Source organism: Haemorhous mexicanus, chromosome 38 (assembly GCF_027477595.1).
Source record: "Haemorhous mexicanus isolate bHaeMex1 chromosome 38, bHaeMex1.pri, whole genome shotgun sequence".
Lineage (NCBI taxonomy): Eukaryota > Metazoa > Chordata > Aves > Passeriformes > Fringillidae > Haemorhous > Haemorhous mexicanus.
In genome coordinates, this window is record NC_082378.1 from 403,914 (window position 1) to 417,431 (window position 13,518).

General features: G+C 51.6%; 1 protein-coding gene across 2 annotated transcripts in view; it reads right to left on the minus strand.

Annotated features, from left to right (window-relative positions):
• Positions 1-13,497, minus strand: part of NOP9 (NOP9 nucleolar protein) — a 40,043-nt gene extending 26,546 nt beyond the window's left edge. The window contains exons 1-2 of one of the 2 annotated variants that reach the window (XM_059872844.1): positions 13,316-13,497; positions 11,415-11,782 (exon numbers count right to left, since the gene is read on the minus strand). In XM_059872844.1, the coding sequence (XP_059728827.1) occupies positions 11,415-11,782; positions 13,316-13,461 (514 nt within the window). In that variant the 5' untranslated portion in view covers positions 13,462-13,497. The remainder of the gene's footprint in view (positions 1-11,414; positions 11,783-13,315) is intronic. The other variant, XM_059872846.1, reaches the window with a different exon arrangement.
• Between the last annotated feature and the right edge of the window lie 21 nt (positions 13,498-13,518).

A 13,518-nucleotide genomic window follows, 5' to 3' on the forward strand; every position in this document is an offset into this window, starting at 1 on the left:
CCAAAAAATGGCCCAAAATGACCCAAAATCACCCCAAAAATCCCCCAAAAAACGGCCCAAAATGACCCCAAAAATCCCCCAAAAAACGGCCCAAAATCACCCCAAAAAATCCCCCTTAAAAATGGCCCAAAATGACCCAAAATCACCCCAAAAATCCCCTTAAAAATGGCCCAAAATGACCCAAAATCACCCCAAAAAATCCCCTTAAAAATGGCCCAAAATGACCCAAAATCACCCCAAAAATACCCTTAAAAATGGCACAAAATGACCCAAAATCACCCCAATAATCCCCTTAAAAATGGCCCAAAATGACCCAAAATCACCCCAAAAATCCCCTTAAAATAGGCACAAAATCACCCAAAATCACCCCAAAAATCCGCTTGGAAATTCACCAAAATGACCCAAAATCACCCCAAAAATCCCCTTAAAAATGGCCCAAAATGACCCAAAATCACCTCAAAAAATCCCAAAATTAGGAGAAAATAACCCAAAATTCCCCTTTAAAACCCACCCAAAATGACCCAAAAATCACCCCAAAAAATCCCAAAATTAGGAGAGAAATAACCCAAAAATCTCCTTAAAAACCCACCCAAAAATCCCAAAAAAATCCCAAAATTAGGGAAAAATCCCCCAAAAATCTCCTTTGAAATTCACCAAAATAACCCAAAATTACCCCAAAAAAATCCCAAAATTAGGGAAAAATAACCCAAAATCTCCTTTAAAACCCACCCAAAAAAAATCCCCAAAAAATCCCAAAATTAGGGAAAAATAACCCAAAAATCTCCTTTAAAACCCACCCAAAATGACCCCAAAATTACCCCCAAAAAATCCCAAAATTAGGGAAAAATAACCAAAAATCTCCTTTAAAACCCACCCAAAATGACCCAAAATTACCCCCAAAAAATCCCAAAATTAGGGAAAAATAACCCAAAAATCTCCTTTAAAACCCACACAAAATAACCCCAAAATTAGGAGAAAATAACCCAAAAATTCCCCTTTAAAACCCACCCAAAATAACCCAAAATTACTCCAAAAAATCCCAAAATTAGGGGAAAATAACCCAAAAATCTCCTTTAAAACCCCCAAAAATCCCCAAAAAATCCCTTTAAAATCCCCAAAAATGCCCCAAATTTGCCCAAAATCCCCCAAATTTGCCCCAGAATTCTTCGGTAGCCCCCAGACCCAATTCAGCGGCCATCAGGACCCTCTGGGGGAGGGGGCTGCATACCCAGGACCCCCAAAAATCCCCAAAAATCCCCAAAAAATCCCTTTAAATCCCTTTAAAATCCCCAAAAATGCCCCAAATTTGCCCAAAATGCCCCCAAATTTGCCCCAGAATTCTTCGGTAGCCCCCAGACCCAATTCAGCGGCCATCAGGACCCTCTGGGGGAGGGGGCTGCAGGCCCAGGCCGTGTCCAGCACTCGGCTCCCGCTGCGATCCTTGGCCAGCCCTGCCCAGTGCCCCTGAAAGAAATTCATTAAAATTCATTAAGTTCATTAAAATTCATGACAGCTCATTAAAATTCATCACCATTATTTAAATGAGCAGAGAGCCACCCAAAAGATTCCAAAAATCAGAATTTTTCCTTGAAAAATTGACGTTTTTCGTGCTGAAAAATCCCATTTTTTACACCTAAAAATCCCATTTTTTCCCCTAAATATCCATTTTTTTTCCCTAAAAAATCCCATTTTTTTCCCCTAAAAATCCCATTTTTCCCCCTAAAAATTCTCTCTTTTTTCCCTAAAAATCCCATTTTTTCCCCTAAAAAATCCCATTTTTCCCCCCTTAAAAATCCCATTTTTTTCCTTAAAAATCCCATTTTTTCCCTAAAAAATCCCAATTCTTTCCCTAAAAAATCCCATTTTTTTCCCTAAAAAATTCCATTTCCCCCCTAAAAAATCCCATTTTTTTCCCCCTAAAAAAATCCCATTTTTTTCCCTAAAAAATCCCATTTTTTCCCCTAAAAATCCCATTTTTTTCCTTAAAAATCCCATTTTCCTTAAAAAAATCCCATTTTTTTCCCCTAAAAATCCCAGTTTTTCCCCTAAAAATATCCCATTTTTTTCCCTAAAAAAATCCCATTTTTCCCTAAAAAATCCCATTTTCCCCCTAAAAAAAATCCCTTTTTTTCCCTAAAAAATCCCATTTTTCCCCCTAAAAATTCTTTTTTCCCTAAAAAATCCCATTTTTCCCCTAAAAAATCCCATTTTTTTCCTTTAAAAAATCCCATTTTTCCCCTAAAAATTCTCTCTTTTTTCCCTAAAAATCCCATTTTTTCCCTAAAAAATGTCATTTTTTCCCTAAAAATCCCATTTTTGCCCCTAAAAAATTCTCTCTTTTTTCCCTAAAAAATCCGATTTTTTTTTGCCTAAAAAATCCCATTTTTTCCCCGAAAAAATCTTTTTTTCCCCCCTAAAAAATCCAATTTTTGCCTAAAAAATCTCATTTTTCCCCTAAAAAATCCGATTTTTTCCCCGAAAAATTCCGTTTTTTTCCCCCAACCTCGGGGATGTTTCCCCCAAACCGTGTCCGGTTTTGGGGTACCTGGAGGCGTTTCAGGAGCCGTTTCTTGGCGGGTTTGGGGACGCTGCTGGAGGCCAGGACGGCGTCCCACAGGCGGCTCCCGGGGCCGCTCCGGGCCAGCGCCGGCAGCGCCGGGCGGTCGGCAGCGCCCGCAGCGCCCGCACGATGGGGGAGGGGTCCCGGAAGTGCAGGCAGGGACTGCAGAGCGCGGGAACCGCACGGGGACAGGGGGAGGGGGCTGCGGAGGGAGGGGCGGGAAAATGGGAATGGCGGGGAATCAATGGGGATGGCGGGAATGAATGAATGAGAATGGCGGGAATGAATGAATGGGGAATGGCGGGAATGAATGGGGAATGGAGGGGAATTAATGAATGGGGGATGGTGGGAATGAATGAATGGGGAATGGAGGGGAATGAATGGGGAATGGCCGGAATGAATGAATGGGGAATGGCGGGAATGAATGGGGAATGGCGGGAATGAATGAATGGGGAATGGCGGGAAAAGCGGGGAATAGAGGGGAATGAATGAATGAATGAATGAATGAATGAGTGGGGGGAATGAATGAATGGGGAATGGCGGGAATGAATGGGGATGGCAGGAATGAATGAATGGGAATGGCAGGAATGAATGGGGAATGGCGGGAATGAATGCGGGATGGAGGGGAATGAATGAATGGGGAACGGAGGGAATGAATGAATGGGGAATGGCGGGAATGAATGGGGAATGGCGGGAATGAATGGAGAATGGCGGGAACGAATGGGGAATGGCGGGAATGAATGAATGGGGAATGGCGGGAAAGGGGGAATGGCGGGGAATGAAAGGGGGATGGCGGGAATGAATGAATGGGGAATGGTGGGAATGAATGAATGAATGGGGGGAATGAATGAATGGGGAATGGCGGGAATGAATGGGGAATGGTGGGGATGAATGGGGATGGCGGGAATGAATGAATGGGGATGGCGGGAAAAGGGGGAATGGAGGGGAATGAATGAATGGGGAATGGCGGGAATGAATGGAGAATGGCGGGAATGAATGAATGGGGATGGCGGGAAAGGGGGAATGGCGGGGAATGAAAGGGGGATGGCGGGAATGAATGAATGGGGAATGGTGGGAATGAATGAATGAATGGGGGGAATGAATGAATGGGGAATGGCGGGAATGAATGGGGAATGGTGGGGAATGAATGGGGAATGGCGGGAAAAGAGGGAATGGCGGGAAAGGGGGAATGGAGGGGAATGAATGGGAATGGCGGTGAATGAATGGGGATGGCGGGGAAAGGGGGAATGGAGGGGAATGAATGGATGGGGAATGGCGGGAATGAATGGGGAATGGCGGGGAAAAGGGGAATGGCGGGGAATGAATGGGGAATGGCGGGGAATGAATGAATGGGGAATGGTGGGTAAAGAGGGAATAGTGGGAAATGAATGGGGAATTGGCGAGAATGAATGGGGAATGGCGGGAATGAAAGGGGGATGGCGGGAATGAATGGATGGGGAATGGTGGGAATGAATGAATGGGGAATGGCGGGAATGAATGAATGGGGGATGGCGGGGAATGAATGGGGAATGGAGGGGGAATGAATGAATGGGGATGGCGGGAATGAATGGGGAATGGCGGGAATGAATGGGGGATGACAGGAAAGGGGGAATGGCGGGGAATGAATGGGGGATGGAGGGGAATGAATGAATGGGGAATGGCGGGAAAGGGGGAATGGAGGGGAATGAATGGGGGATGGTGCGGAGTGAATGGGGAATGGCGGGAAAGGGGAAATGGAGGGGAATGAATGAAAGGGGGAATGGCAGGAATGAATGAATGGGGAATGGTGGGAATGAAAGGGGAATGGCGGGAATGAATGGGGAATGGCGGGAATGAATGGGGAATGGCGGGAATGAATGGGGAATGGCGGGGAATGAAAGGGGAATGACGGGAAAGGGGGGAATAGAGGGGAATGAATGAATGGGGAATGGTGGGAATGAATGGAGGGAATGAATGAATGGGGAATGGTGGGAATGAATGGAGGGAATGAATGAATGGGGAATGGCGGGAATGAATGGGGGATGGCGGGAAAGGGGGAAATGGGGGAAAAATTATGGGGAAATGGGGAGAAAGTGGGAAAAATGGGGGGAAAATGGATGAAAAGAGAGGGGAAAAATGGGAAAAAAATTGGGGGAAAATTGGGAATGGCAGGGAAAAATTGGGGGGAAATGGGAAAAAAAGATGAAAAAAAACAAAGTGAAAAAATGCAAAAACAGCGGAAAAACCCTGCCCCTCTTAAGCCCCGCCCTCTTAAAGCCCCACCCCATTAAGCTCCACCCCACCCCTTAAACCCCACCCCTTCCCCAGCCCACCCAGCCAATGAAGCCCCACCCCTCTTACCTCAGGCTCCGCCCCCTTGTTGCTGTCCCCGCCCTCCAGGGGGCGGAGCTGGGCCAGGGCGGTGACGCACTGGGGGGTGGTGGGGCGGGGCCCAGCAGCGCAGGGCCTGATGGAAAAGGGCGGGGCTTAGAGAGGGAGGGGCTTAAGGGAAGGGGAGGGGCTTAAGGGAAGGGGAGGGACACAGCAGTGCAAGGACAGGGTGGGAAAGGGGCGGGGCTAAGAGAAGGGTGGAGCTTAAAGGGGTGGAGCTTAGAGGAGGTGGGGCCGAAGGGGGCGGGGCTTACAGAAATGGGCATGGCGTAATGGGGGAGTGGCTTAAAGGAAGAGGTGTGGCTTAATCAGGATATTCAAAGTGGGTGGGGCCTAAAGTCAAGGTTATGGGGAGGGGGTGTGGCTTATCTGGCAAACAGATGTGGGCGGGGCTTAGAATGGGGTTTGGTTTAAAAGGGGGCGTGGCTAGATCAGAATGGGCGTGACTACTTAATGAATAGGGTGTGGCTGAAAAGGGGGCGGGGTTTCCTTTAAGAGGTGTGGCCTAACACAAAGGGGATGTGGTTTAACTGGAAAAGTGGGTGTGGCCTGGCAGCGAAAGGGGCGTGTCCCACCTGGAAGAGCCACCTGAGCGCCTCCCCCTGGAGCCGGGGGTGTCTCTGGGGCCGCCCCCAGCAGGGCCAGGACCACCCCGGGGTGGCCCCGGGCCAGCGGCTCCTCCAGGGCGGGGCCCCAGCTCCGACAGCACCTCCGACACCTGTCAGGGGAGGGACACGCCCACCTGGCGTTAGCCACGCCCCTCAAATTCCAATCAGCCAATCAGTGAGTCGTTCCCGGGCAAGTAATTAATTTAAGCTCCACCCCCGTGGGTTTGTGCTTCTTGAAGCTCCTCCCACCCCCCTTCTGGCCAATAGAAACCTCTCCCTAAGCCACACCCCCATAAGCTCCTCCTCTTTTTAAACCCCACCCCTTCAAGCCCCTCCCACCAAACATTTAATCCCTCTAAGCTCCTCCACCATTCCCTGAACCAATAAGATCAGTCCTTTAAGCCCCACCCATTTCTTGCATACAATTAAGCCCCACCCACCTCTAATTAACATTTTAGGCTCCACCTCCTCCAAGCACACTAAGCCCTGCCTACAACCCTCCCAACCAACGAGATCCTCTCTTTAGGCCCCACCCCCTTTACTCCCCACTTCCTCTGGACTCCTCCCCTTTAAGCTCCACCCATTTTAGGCTCCTCCCTTTAAAGCTCCACCCACTTAGACCCCTCCTCCTTAAGCCCCTCCCCTTTAGGCCTCAAATAATTCCCCATGCAGGCCCCGCCCCCTTTAAACCCCGCCCCAAACCCCTCACCCTGCCAAGCCCCACCTACCACATCTTCGGGGGCGTGGTCAAGGAGCCGCTGCAGGCCGTGATTGGCCACTCGGTGCGAGGCCACGCCCCTCAGGTGACCCCCGCAGGTGACCCCGGAAGAGCTCCCGGAGCCCCGGGGGGTCCAGGACTGTCATGGCCGCCTCCAGGAGGCGGGACCGGTCGGGGTCCTGCAGTGACGTCAGCAGAGGGCTGGGCCAATCGGAGAAAGAGGAACAGAGAGGGCAGCCAATCAGAGAAAAGGGGTCGAGGGAAGTGGCCAATCAGGAGAAAGGGGTCTGGGAAAAGGGCCAATCAGAGCACAGGAGGTACAGGGCACAGCCAATCAGGGAAAGGGGGTTGGGAGGGGCAGCCAATCGGAGACCAAGGATCAGGGACAGCGACCAATCAGAGAAAAGGGATTGATACCAGCAGCCAATCAGAGAAAAGGGATCCAGAAGAGAAGCCAATGGGGAAAGAGGATTGAAAGCAAGAGCCAATCAGAGGACAGAACACACAGGGAACAGCCAATGAGGAAAAGGGAATCCAGCGCAGCGACCAATCAGAGAAAGAAGGTCAAGGACAGTGACCAATAAGAGCGGAAGGACTGGCAGAACTGGCCAATCAGAGAAAAGGGATTGGGAGCGCCGGCCAATCAAAGCACAGCACCCACAGGAAACAGCCAATCAGGGAAAGTGGATCCAGAGCAGCAGCCAATCAGGAAATGGTAACTGTGGCACCACCCAAATTTGGAAAGAGAGCAGCCAATCAGAGAAAGGGGCGTGGCCAACAAAGGGAGGAGTCACCAATCAGGAAATGGAGGCTGGGAGCCCGCAGCCAATCAGAAAAGAGCACCAGCACCCCCCAGCCAATCAGGATGGAGGAGAACAGGCGGGAGCCAATCAGCACTCAACCTCTGCTGGTGGGCGGGGCTGTCCTGGCTGAGGCAGCCAATCAGGGCGCGGCAGAAGCGGGCGCAGGAAGGCGATTGGCTGCGCTGCAGGGCCCAGAGCGCCCCCTGCAGGCAGAGGCTGGCGCAGGCCGGGCTCAGCAGGCCTGGGGAAATTCGGGGGGGAATTTGGGGACATTTTGGGGAAATTTGGGGACATTTTGGGGAAATTGGGGGAAATTTGGGAATTTTGGGGAAATTTGGGAATTTTGGGGAAATTTGGGACATTTTGGGGAAAATTTGGGGGAAATTTGGGAGATTTTGAGGAAAATTTGGGACATTTTGGGGGAAATTTGGGGGAAATTTGGGGGATTTTGGGGAAATTTGGGGGATTTTGGAGAAAATTCGGGCAAATTTGGGAATTTTGGGGGGAAATTTGGGAATTTTGGGGAAATTTGGGACATTTTGGGGAAATTTTGGGACATTTTGGGGAAATTCGGAGGAAATTGGGGAAAATTTGGGACATTTTGGGAAAATTTGGGACATTTTGGGGAAATTTGGGACATTTTGGGGGAAATATGGGACATTTTGGGGAAAATTTGGGAATTTGGGGAAAATCTGGGATCTTTTGGGGAAAATTTGGGAATTTTGGGGGAAATTTGGGACATTTTGGGGATTTTGAGGGAAATTCGGGGGAAATCGGGGAAAATTTGGGAATTTTGGGGAAATTCGGGGGAAATTGGGGAAAATTTGGGACATTTTGGGGAAAATTTGGGAGTTTTGGGGGAAATTTGGAGAATTTTGGGGAAAATTTGGAAATTTTGGGGGAAATTTGGGGAAAATTTGGGGAATTTTGGAGAAATTTGAGGATTTTGGGGGAAATTTGGAATTTTGGGGAAATTCAGAGGAAATTGGGGAAAATTTGGGACATTTGGGGAAATTTGGGGGAAATTGGGGAAATTTGGGACATTTAGGGGAAATTTGGGGGAAATTGGGGAAAATTTGGGAATTTTGGGGGAAATTTGGGACATTTTGGGGAAAATTTGGGACATTTTGGGGAAAATCTGGGACATTTTGGGAGAAATTTGGGAATTTTGGGGGAAATTTGGGACATTTTTGGGATAATTTGGGACATTTTGGGGGAAATTTGGGAATTGTGGGGAAAATTTGGGAATTTTGGGGAAAATTTGGGACATTTTGGGCAAAATTTGGGGATTTTTGGAGGGAATTTGGGGGATTTTGGTGAATTTTAGAAGAATTTGGGAGACTTTAGGGTGAATTTGGGGATTTTGGGAGATTTTGGGGAAATTCGCAATTTTGAGAAAAACTTTGGGGGATTTTAGGGAAAATTTGGGGAATTTGGGGAAAAGTTGGGGGGAAATTTGGAGATTTTTTGGGGAAATTTGTGAAGTTTTAAAAAATTTGAGGATTTGGGAAAATTTTGGAGAAAATTTGGGGATTTTGGGGGAAATTGGAGAATTTTGGTGAATTTTAGGGGAATTTGGGAGATTTTAAATGGATTTTAGGGGAAATTTGGGGATTTTGGGGAAATTTGGGAATTTTAAGAGAAACCTGGGGGGATTTTAGGGAAAAATCGGGGATTTTGGGGAATTTTGGGAGGAAAATTGGGGATTTTGGAGATTGTGGTGGGAATTTGGGGATTTTGGGGGGAATTTGGAGATTTTGGCAGAATTTCGAAGATTTTACGGGGAAATTTGGGAAAAATTTGTGAGGTTTTAGGGGAATTTTGGGCAATTTTTTGGGTAAATTTTGGGACTTTTAGGGGGTAAATTTGGGATTTTAAGGAAACATTTAAGAAATTTGAGGCATTTTTAAAAATTCTAAGGTGATTTTGGAATATTTCCTGGGTGATTTTGAGGTGTGAATTTTGGGGGTTTTGGGGTCAATCTTGTGGTTTTCAGGTCGATTTTGGGGGGGTTTTGAGGTCGATTTTTGGGGTGATTTTTGGGGTTTTTGGGCTCACCTGGAATTTGCTGCTCCAGCCCCTGCGCCAGCTCCTCCAGCAGGGGGCGGAATGAGGCCGGAAGCTCCGCCCCCTCTGGCAGTGACCACGCCCCCTTTGCCTTTAGCTCCTCCTTCTTTGTCTTTGGCTCCGCCCCCCTTGGGGGGAGGGACTGGAGGGGATGGGGCAGAAATTGGGGGGAGGAATCCCCAAAAATCTCCCCAAAACCTCCAAATTCCTCACAAATCGCCCAAATTCCTCCCCAAATTCCCCCAAACCCCCCTAAACACCCCAAAACCCCCCCAAAATCCCCCCCAAACCCCCCTAAACACCCCCAAAATCCCCCAAAATCCCCCTCACCTGGCTCACCTGCCACCCCTGAGCACCCCCCAAAACCCCCCCAAATCCCCCCTAAACACCCCAAAATCCCTCCAAACCCCCCCAAAGCCCCCCCAAAATCCCCAAACCCCCTCTCACCTGGCTCCTGCCACCCCTGAACGCCCCCCAAACCCCCCCAACCCCCCCCCAAAATCCCCCCAAATCCCCCCAAACACCCCCTATCCCCCCAAAAAACCCCAAGCCCCCCTAAACACCCCAAAATCCCCCCAAATCCCCCCAAACACCCCCAATCCCCCCAAAAACCCCCCCAAACCCCCCAAACACTCCAAACCCCCTCTCACCTGGCTCCCTGCCACCCCCTGAGTCCCCCCAAACACCCCCAAACCCCCCAAAATCCCCCCCAAGCCCCCCCTAAACCCCCCAAAATATCCCCCCCAAATCCCACCAAACCCCCTCTCCACCTGGCTCCCTGCCGCCGCTGAGGGCCCCCAAACCCCCCCAAATCCCCCTAAACACCCCAAAATCCCCCTCAAAACCCCCCAAACCCCCCTAACACCCCCAAACCCCCCCTAAACACCCCCAAAATCCCCCCCAAATCCCACCAAACCCCCTCTCACCTGGCTCCCTGCCGCCGCTGAGGGGCCCCAAACCCCCCTAAACACCCCAAAATCCCCCCAAAAACACCCCAAAAGCCCCCCAAAATTCCCCCCAAATCCCCCTAAACACCCCCCAAACCCCCCCTTAAATTGCCCCCAAACCCCCCTCTCACCTGGCTCCCTGCCACCCCTGAGCCCCCCCCAAACCCACCCTAAACACCCCAAACCCCCCAAAACCCCCCAAAATCCCCCCAAATCCCCCTAAACACCCCAAGAATCCCCCCAAAATCCCCCTCACCTGGCTCCCTGCCAACCTGAGCACCCCCAAACCCCCCCAAATCCCCCCCTAAACACCCCAAAATCCCCCCAAACCCCCCCAAAGCCCCCCAAAATCCCCAAACCCCCTCTCACCTGGCTCCCCTGCCACCCCTGAACGCCCCCAAACCCCCCCAACCCCCCCCAAAATCCCCCCAAACACCCCCAATCCCCCCAAAAACCCCCCAATCCCCCAAAAACCCCAAGCCCCCCCTAAACACCCCAAAATCCCCCCAAATCCCCCCAAACACCCCCCAATCCCCCCCAAAACCCCCCCCAAACACCCCAAACACCCCCAAACCCCCTCTCACCTGGCTCCCTGCCACCCCTGAGTCCCCCCAAAACACCCCCAAAACCCCCCAAAATCCCCCCAAGCCCCCCTAAACCCCCCAAATCCCCCCCAAAATCCCCCCCAAACCCCCCCAAATCCCACCAAACCCCCCTCTCACCTGGCTCCCTGCCGCCGCTGAGGGCCCCCAAACCCCCCCAAATCCCCCTAAACACCCCAAAAATCCCCCCAAAACCCCCAAACCCCCCTAAACACCCCCAAACCCCCCAAAATCCCCCCCCAAACCCCCCCAAATCCCACCAAACCCCCTCTCACCTGGCTCCCTGCCGCCGCTGAGGGCCCCAAACCCCCCTAAACACCCCAAAATCCCCCCCAAAACCCCCCAAAAAACCCCTAAACACCCCCAAACCCCCCCTAAATTGCCCCAAACCCCCTCTCACCTGGCTCCCCTGCCACCCCTGAGCCCCCCCAAACCCACCCTAAACACCCCAAACCCCCCAAAACCCCCCAAACACCCCCAAAATCCCCCCAATATCCCCCCAAACCCCCTCTCACCTGGCTCCCTGCCACCCCTGAGCCCCCCCCAAACACCCCCCAAATCCCCCCAAACCCCCCTCTCACCTGGCTCCCTGCCACCCCTGAGCCCCCCCAAACACCCCAAAATCCCCCCCAATCCCCCCAAACCCCCTCTCACCTGGCTCCCCTGCCACCCCTGAGCCCCTCCAAACCCCCCCAAACCCCCCCTAAACACCCCCAAACCCCCCCCAAACCCCTCTCACCTGGCTCCCTGCCGCCGCTGAGCGCCCCCAGCAGGGCCCTGAGCACGAAGCTGCCGTTGGGGTCGCGGGCCAAGCCCCCCAGATCCTCCCCCAGGACCCCCGCCAGCTCCCCCAGGGCCTCCTGCAGCCCCTCCCCCAGGGCCTGCCCCTCCCCCAGCGCCGCCAGGACCCTCCCCCAGGGCGGCCTCGAGCACTCGGGACCCCCCGGGGGTGGCGGGGGACCCCCACCAGGTGGCGGAGCAGGGGGGGAAGGGTCTCGGGGGGGGCGTGGGGCAGCAGCAGCAGGAGCAGGCGGGAGGAGCCGGGGTGCAGGGCGGCGGCCGGGAGGCAGCGGGAAAGCTCGGCCAGCACGTTGGGGGTGAACAGGGCTGGGAGAGACGGGGAGAGGAGGGGGGAAATTGGGGGTGAGACACAAAATTGGGGGGTTAAAACGGAAAAAATGGGGGTTGGGGTGAACAGGGCTGGGAGAGACGGGGAGAGGAGGGGGAAATTGGGGGTGAGACACAAAATTGGGGGGGGTGGGGAGAGGAAAAATGGGGGTTAGACACAAAATGGGGGGGTTGGGAGGGGAAAAATGGGGGTTGGGGGTGGAAAAATGGGGATTAAACAAAAAAATGGGGGTTGGGGTGGAAAAATGGGGATTAGGGGTGAAATAATGGGGATTAGAGGTGGAAAAATGGGGATTAAACATTAAAAATGGGGGTTAGGAGCAAAAAAAAGGGGGTTAAAAACAGAAAAAATGTGGGTTAGGAGTGAAAAATTCAGGGTTGGGAACGGAAAAATGGAGGTTGGGAGTGAAAAAATGGGGGTTAAAACAGAAAATATGGGGGTTAAACATAAAATATGGGGGTTAGGGGTGGAAAAATGGGGGTTGGGGTGAAAAATGGGGGTTAGGGGTGGAAAAATGGGGGTTAAACACAAAATGTGGGGGATAAAACATAAAAAATGGGGGTTGGGAGTGGAAAAATGGGGGTTAGGGTGAAAAAATGGGGGTTAAAACAGAAAATATGGGGGTTAGGAGTGGAAAAATGGGGGTTTAAACCCAAAAAAACGGGAGTTAAAACACAAAATATTGGGGTTAGGAGTGAAAAAATGGGGGTTAAACCCAAAAAATAGGGGTTAAGAGCAGAAAAATTGGGATTAAAACAGAAAAAATGGGGGTTAGCAGTGAAAAAATGAGGGTTGAACCCCAAAAAATGGGAGTTAAACCATAAAAAATGGGGGCTAGGAGCAAAAAAATGGGGCTACGGAGTGAAAAAAAAAATCTCTTCATAATCGCCACAAACTCCCTCAGGGAACCCCCAACCCCTTCAAAAAAACCCCAAAATCCCCTAATAAATCCCTCAATTCCCTCATAAATACCCCAAATTCCCTCATAAAATCCCAAAATTCCCTCATAAACCCCCCAAATTCGCTCAGGGACCCCTCCAATCCCCTCATGACCCCCCCAATCCCATAACAAACCCCCCAATTCCCTCATAAACCCCAAAATCCCCTTTAAAATACCCCCAATCCCTTCATAAATCCCCCAAAACCCCCTCATAAACCCCGAAATCCCCTCATAATCCCCCCAAACCCCTCAGGGACTCCCCCCAGTCCCCTCAGGAACCCCCAAAATTCTCTCAGGGACTCCAAAATCTCCTCACGATTCCCCCCCAAACCCCTCATAAACCCCCCAAAACCCCTCATAAACCCCAATATCGCCTCATAAATCCCCCAACTCCCCTCAGGGAACCCCCAAATCCCCTCACGGAACCCCAAAATCCCCTCAGGGACCCTAAAATCCCCTCATAAACCCCAAAATCTCCTCATAAGCTCCCCAAAATCTCCTCATAAGCTCCCCCGAATCCCCTCATAAACCCCCAAAACCCCCTGATAAACCCCCCCAAACCTCCCCTCACCGAGCTCCTCCTGGCTCAGCCCCTCTTCCAGCGTCTCCAGGGCCCTCCGGAAATACTCGGCAGTGTCGGAATCGAGGCGAGGTAGCGATTGTCGCCACTGTCGCGACATGTCCGGCGCCGGGGGGGGGCTCAGCGTGCACCGCCATGTTGGGCTGGGGGGGGAGGAAAAGGCGGGAACGGCGCCAAATCTCGGGAAAACTCGC